We start from the raw sequence: 6743 nt of genomic DNA on the forward strand, positions 1-6743 counted from the left end.
GCCGATTGGTCAAGGGGCTTTAACTTCCAATACTATAAACATGTCTGCTCCTCGCCTGCCCTAAACCAAAGCTTCAGAAGGAACTATTCACTCCTATATCTGTGTATATATATATATATATACATATATATAAATCCTATTATAATTATTATTACACACGTGCTGCAGGGTAATTCAGTTGTTTTTTTTTTGTGTTTAGAATTTTCTTTCCCATGTTTTTCTTTTTTCCTCTCTTTTATCTTCTGTGACTTGAGGAGCGCAGAGCCCTCCTCTGCGGGGCGGAGCGTGCGTTGCCATTTCCATTTTTTTTTTTTTTTTTTTGGGGGGGGTATTTTTTTTTTTTTTTTTTGTATTTCCCCGACACGTCTGCACTGAGACTGAGTGAGTGGCGTTGGCACACTGTCAATCCCTCACCAACACCATAAAACACACACGGGCTCCGGCTGCGGACCATCAATTTCAGCACATCAGATATGGTTTTGTTTTTGCGCGTCGCTTTTCCCGACGTGCAGTTGTAATTAATTGCGCGCTGTTCTTTTTTGTTGTTTTTTTTGTTTTTTTTTACTATTATTCCTTTTTTGCTATAATTCTTCCCATTCATGATATAAACTTTTTTTTTTTTTTTTATATACTGTTAATATTTTTTTCTCATAGTCACGTTTGGACACAAGATTTATTTTTATTCCTATTTTTGAAGCGCAGCAATTTCTGCACACCCTCTGTAGTTGGCAACACGCGCGCCACCGCTTCTTAAATGAGTATTTTCCGCTGTTTACATATTTCCATGTTGGATATTTCCGAGGAGGAGGATTTGGACATTTGACAGGAGGGGGAATCGGACGAGGGAGAGGAAGAAGCAGAGGAAGGAGAAGAAGAGCGTCTGACGAATGAATGAATGAGAGATCAGCGCCGAGGACCCAGTGCGCCCACCAGTCACACCAGTCACCTCCGACCAGAAAAGACAGATTGGCGCGAGGGAGGATATGATCGACAGCGACTGAGAAGTTGTTGTTTTTTTTAAAGGAAGAAACAACAACATCATCATCATCATGTTTCGGGGACACAAATAATCGCACTCCGCGGACACTTTCTTTTTTTTTTTTTTTTTTTTTTTTTTTTTTTTTTTTTAATTTGGATCCGCGCGTTAAAAAAACAACAACAACACGGATAGTCGCAACTTGGACACCAGCATTTTTACGCAGCGCTGGTGTTTTGTTTTGGGTCCTCCATCCATCCGTCAGCGATCCCTCCGTTCTGATCTGTTTTCCCTTTTCTTTCTGTTGGTGGTCTACAACACGTGTTGTTGTAGCGTGCGCGTTTTTGGTATATGAGTTTTTCAATCTGCGTGGCCCAGTGCGCGGACTCTCTAGCGGCCGGGATGGACGAGCAAGCCCGCATCATGCAGTCGATCGGCGGCGTGAGCCTGGCGGGCCACCCGGTGCAGCAGGGCGGCATGGCGCTGCCGCCGCCGCCGCACGGACACGACGCGGACGCGGACGGACGCAAGCAGGACATCGGTGACATTCTCCACCAGATCATGACCATTACCGACCAGAGCCTGGACGAGGCGCAAGCAAAGTTGGTTCAATTTATGTGGTTTTTTTTTTTTGGTTGTTTTTTTTTTTACCCCATAACTTCTACCCCCCCACCCCCCCCCCCCCATCCCCATGAAAAGAGCTGTCCACCATGCACAAACAACATGCTTTTAATTATAATATCAACAACAACAACAATAATAATCATAATGTCATTAATCATCAATTAATCATTATTAAATATGATTTACTAATATTGCATTGTCTTAAATGAACCCCAAATAGGCTTTAGACAAAGTTTGGGTAAATTCCAGGTGTGTGGGTGACACCATGCTAACCTGCATAAGGGCAGGTTTAGGTGTGTGTTCGTGTGTGCGTGCGTGTGTGCGTGCGTCCGTGCGTGGCGGGGAAACGACTTGCCCAATAAATAAAAAGTTCCTAAATTGTTGCGATGAGAGACACCACAAATAGAGAGTTAATTTGTAAATAACTTGGATAAATGTAAAGAATCAGTTGTGATGGGTGGTTATTATTGTGTGATATTATCATCTGATTGCAATATCATTATATATTTAAGCTTCTTGCAAGCATTAAATGATCTAGTTGGGTTCAAAGCAGGATAACCTTTTGTATTTGAGAGCTAAAATTAAATAATAACCGAAAATATTTGTCAAATTCCGCAAATGTCCAAATTGCCTCTAAATGTGCAACCGTTATTCAACAATGACTTTATTTCAATATGTATTTTTGTCTTATACTGAAACAGGAAACATGGACTGAACTGTCACAGAATGAAACCTGCTCTCTTCAGCGTCCTGTGTGAAATCAAGGAGAAAACAGGTAAGATCTTTTGTCAAAACATGCACTTGGAAGCGATGCTGGGAGTATAAACACGCACCACAGCCCCATCACTGAAACACCTCCACGTGTAGTTATCTGAGGTGCAGTCCGCATCCAGGTTATATAGGGGCAGTTGGATCCCGACCAGTCATTTTTAATTGTCACATATTGCAACATATGAGGGCGAGTTAAATGCAGCTGAATGGAATTGAAATGATAGGAATCATACCAACAAATCAAATAATAGCAGTCAGCGATTGAGGTTTAAGTGCAGATGCCTCAATGCAAATAAAACCTGCAGCAGCATGTAAAAAAGATAATAGGTATTGAGAGATTTTTTTTTTTTAATTAAAAAAAACTTTCAGTCTAAAATGTCAGAATCTGCTATAGAGTTATATTTATTAAAAAAAAACTTTTTTTATAACTTCATGAGTATTTTTGAATGCAGGTGTGTTTTTCAAATTATTTTTGAAGATGCCACCTCTACAGACAAGTTGCCCTTATGAATATAGAACCCATTATGTCTATCATACAAACAATTTTTTATGGTAATATATATATATTTTTTAAGATTTCAACAGCTTCGTTATATTACACATGCACTGTGTGTAACCTTCACAAAAGAAACTGCAGAAGAATTATGGATTGTGGGCAATTAGACAAGCATGATGGTTTTGTTAACATTATGTGGTTTATGAGAAAATTGACTCGGGGAAGATCATAAAACTTTATGAACTTCCCCGACACAGGTGGTGTGCACAGGGGCTACACTTTGCGGCTCCCTCCCTGAACGCTGGTGTTTATGTTGGTCCATTCATATATAGACTCATGGCTTTAGAATCCATACAGTACATAGGGGAAGTCCACCTGTGGAATGTAAAATTACGAAGGAAAATAGTAACCTAGCCAAATTAATTGAAAATGACCATTATATCTTTACCTGTATTTGTCTGAACCCCATCTAAATGCATTTGCTGATAAAAATTGTAATCTTCCACTAAATCTGCGCAAAAATCCTCAAATTGACAATCAAAAAAGTGTTATTTCGTGATGAATTGATATTTTAAAAAGTGCTTGAAACGTTGAAAGGCTCAAATGTGAACCTCAGGTGAATTATGCATGAAAACGTGTCTGTGTTTTCGCCCAGGACCACAAGTGTAAGCAAGATAGTAAAGAAGAGCGGTGTGTGTGTGTGTGTGTGTGTGTGTGTGTGTGTGTGGTTAACCTGTGGTTTGAAGTCACGGCCTCCCTCTACGATCCATCGATGGCGCTCAGCTGGTCTGGTGGCCTTGTTGACCAGCCTGGTTCTCCGGCAAACACACACACACACATACACACACACACACACACACACACACACACACACACACACTGGGTGTGTGTGTGTGTGTGTGTGTGTGTGTGTGTGTGTGTGTGTAAATTACTTTGAGGAACTCCTCCTGCACATGCAAAATTATGATAAACGTCAATAGTTTTCACGGTGTGGGAAGTAGAAGAACGTTTGATGGTGTCTCTGGCTTTGATTTGGTGGATGTAGATTCACATCTTACGACGTAACGGTACTTTTGCAGCGTAAAGAGGAAGTTTGGATCGGAACAGCTGCATTCACTACATTGTTTAGGATGTGTACGTTTTATTTTCCTCTGCTTTGAATCAGACTGAAGCAGCGGATGCCTTCAACTTTTGATAGAGAGAGAGAGAATCTTCGCGGTGTTTAAAATTGGGTTATTTTTTTCCCGTCGTCCCTCCAACTCTTATTGTGGAGCCGGAGCATTTTTCCGAATCGCTAATGCCCTAGAAGTATTAATTCACTTTGATATGCTAATTAGATTGCATTATGCAAGAAACCAGATTAAGTGGCAGCATGAAGTAATTTGCCTGTCAGTATATTGAGTGTTTTTAGCACCGTGCGTGTGTGTGTGTGTGTGTTTTTTATTTTTGTGTCTTTTTCCATATTTTCTATGGGTTGCATTTAGATAAGGTTAATGTGGCGAGCGGAGTGTCCTTTGTTCTTTGGGCTTTAATATAACACTGATGATTATAACATCGACATTTTCTTGCCATTTCGGGCAAAAGGAGGAGATTGAAATCAGAATCAGAATTTCTTATGTTCTTCAGATGCTTTCACGCCTTATAGAACACCCGCCCCCCCATGGCTTCAATGAATACATTGACTGTGTGCGGCTGCTTATTCAGATGACTTTAGCAGGTATTTCCTGCCCCGGTTTTCTAGTCGAGGTTTGTTTTATTCTGCTCCTCCGTCTCTCTGCTCCCCAAGCCGGAGCAGCGGCGGTGATGGGGGGGAATAACAAAGGTGAAAGATTACCTCCATATGGTATTTCTGACTCGGGGAAAGAGAGGTTCTGCGGCGGGACTACTCTTTGATGTGAGGTTTAATCAATAGAAAGAGATTACAGAAAACTATTACAGGGCTAAATCACGGTGTGCCACGGAGAGGCTTAGCACTCTCTCTCCCTCTCTCTCTCTCTCTCTGTCTCTCCGCTCGCTCCTCTCCGGCTGCGTATTGACTCGTTGTTTTCCTGACCTTTGACTCGCCGGGGTTCAGAACGCAGGCAGGTCTCGGAGAGGTATACCGTGGAGAGAGAGCGGGAGGGAGGGAGGGAGGGAGGGAGGAAGGGAGCGGTAGATTCGGGGCTGATAAACGCTCAGATCCAGTGTTCCAAGCAGTGGATTAAGGGGAGACTAGACGCGAACCGTCCCAACCCCGTGTCAGTGCTGCGTCAAAACCCCCCCCTTAGTGCCACCAAACTGCTGAATGATGAATTTTGGCAGTTTTATTTCTTCATCTCAAGCTACGTCGCCTGGTTTCTGTTGTTGTTGTTTGTTCGGAAAGACTGGGGGAGCTAAATACTTTTCAGCGCGAGTCCATAATTAACCACAGGCGAGGCCGACTTAAAAGAATTACCTGCAGTAAATAGAGTTAGGAGGAGTAAGGAGGTAAGCATTTCTGAAACCTATAGGGAACATTCATTTCAATGCTCTCTGACAAAGAGTTAATGAGCCTTTACGTTCTGAACTGTGGGGCTGTGATGGTGGCCGTTGCTAATATTATTATTATTATTATTATTAATAATAATAATAATAATAATTATTATTATAATAATAATAATAATAATAATAATAATAATAATAATGAATCATTATTATGTTATGACTGCGTATTTATATAATTATAATAATGCAAATAATAATAATGTTGTTATCATTATTACTATTATAATTTCCAATTTTACTATATATATATATATATATATATATAATACAATAAAATAAATCTGTCCTTTTCCCTGCCAGACAGAAATAAGCATGCATGTAACACATCTTGACAGTTTTTTGAGGGTGAATTTACTCCAAAAAGAAAAATAAAGATCCCCAGTTAAACGCATGACAGGGAACAGAAAGCCATTGAGCAGGAGAGACAATCGGCTGTGGCTCTTTTTGTCTGCCGGTGCCCTGGTGCAGCGGCTGCAGCGAGCAGATAGTGTTGTGCAGAATGGCTCGCTCACAGCTGGGTTCCTCGCCGCCTCAATGGCCGGGGCCGCGGCTACTTCCTCCTCTATTGGCATGCCGGGGGATCGGGGAAGATTCGGCTATTATCTAAGTGGCTCCCCAAATACCTTCCTCTCTCCCGCCGGCTCAGATAAGAGGGGGAGAGAAGTGCAATATGAAAGGGGGGAAATCAACGAAAGAAACCCACGTATCTGCCTCAGAGCGTTCTTCCAGACCGCTCTATATGTGGATTCCGCTATTGAAATGCACACATTCACATTGTCTGGTTGTTGTTGTTGTTCTGTGATTCACTGCTCCATCTGCACACGAGCACCCATCTTGCACATCATGTCTCTCTCTCTCCCTCTCTCTCTCTCTCTCTCTCTCTCTCTCTCTCTCTCTCTCTTTCACGCTCGCTCGCCCGCGCTCGTAGCTCCCAGCGTTTTTCGGCAGGACTCCTGCGCGATCAACAGCTCATAATTGTTTTTTGCACATACGTTATGCAAATGAGCCTTTATGGCAACTGGCATAACAATTAGCATCCTCCCCGACAATATTTTAGTAGGTTAATTGCAAAATTTTCCAAATTGTACATCTGAGTTGTTAATTAGGCATGACAGAGGTGGCGAAATAGTTATCTTCAGGCGGTGGCAGCCACGGAGGAGGAGGCAAAAAGGAAGGATTGATGGAAAGGAGTGCACAGCTGCACAAGACCACGGCTCTTTGGGTGTCTTCTCCTTTCCTTTCCTTGATTTTATTGGATTTTATTTTAGTGCCATTTCTCTGTCTCTTGGTGGTGAACCGCGGTGTGACCCCCACTAGCCAAGGGGGGGGGGGGGGTTTAGTGGAAGCGCCCTT

The 6743-nt window shown here is 42.2% G+C and overlaps 1 protein-coding gene across 3 annotated transcripts in view; it reads left to right on the top strand.

Annotated features, from left to right (window-relative positions):
* The first annotated feature begins 1363 nt into the window (after positions 1–1363).
* The window catches only part of pbx3b (pre-B-cell leukemia homeobox 3b), a 57249-nt gene continuing 51869 nt past the window's right edge, over positions 1364–6743 (top strand). For 2 of the 3 annotated variants that reach the window (XM_080003411.1, XM_080003412.1), the window contains exon 1: positions 2312–2375. In XM_080003411.1, the coding sequence (XP_079859537.1) occupies positions 2327–2375 (49 nt within the window). In that variant the 5' untranslated portion in view covers positions 2312–2326. Of the gene's footprint in view, positions 1579–2301; positions 2376–6743 lie in introns of those variants that run through there. The other variant, XM_080003410.1, reaches the window with a different exon arrangement.

Source organism: Zeus faber, assembly GCF_960531495.2.
Source record: "Zeus faber genome assembly, chromosome: 7".
NCBI lineage: Eukaryota > Metazoa > Chordata > Actinopteri > Zeiformes > Zeidae > Zeus > Zeus faber.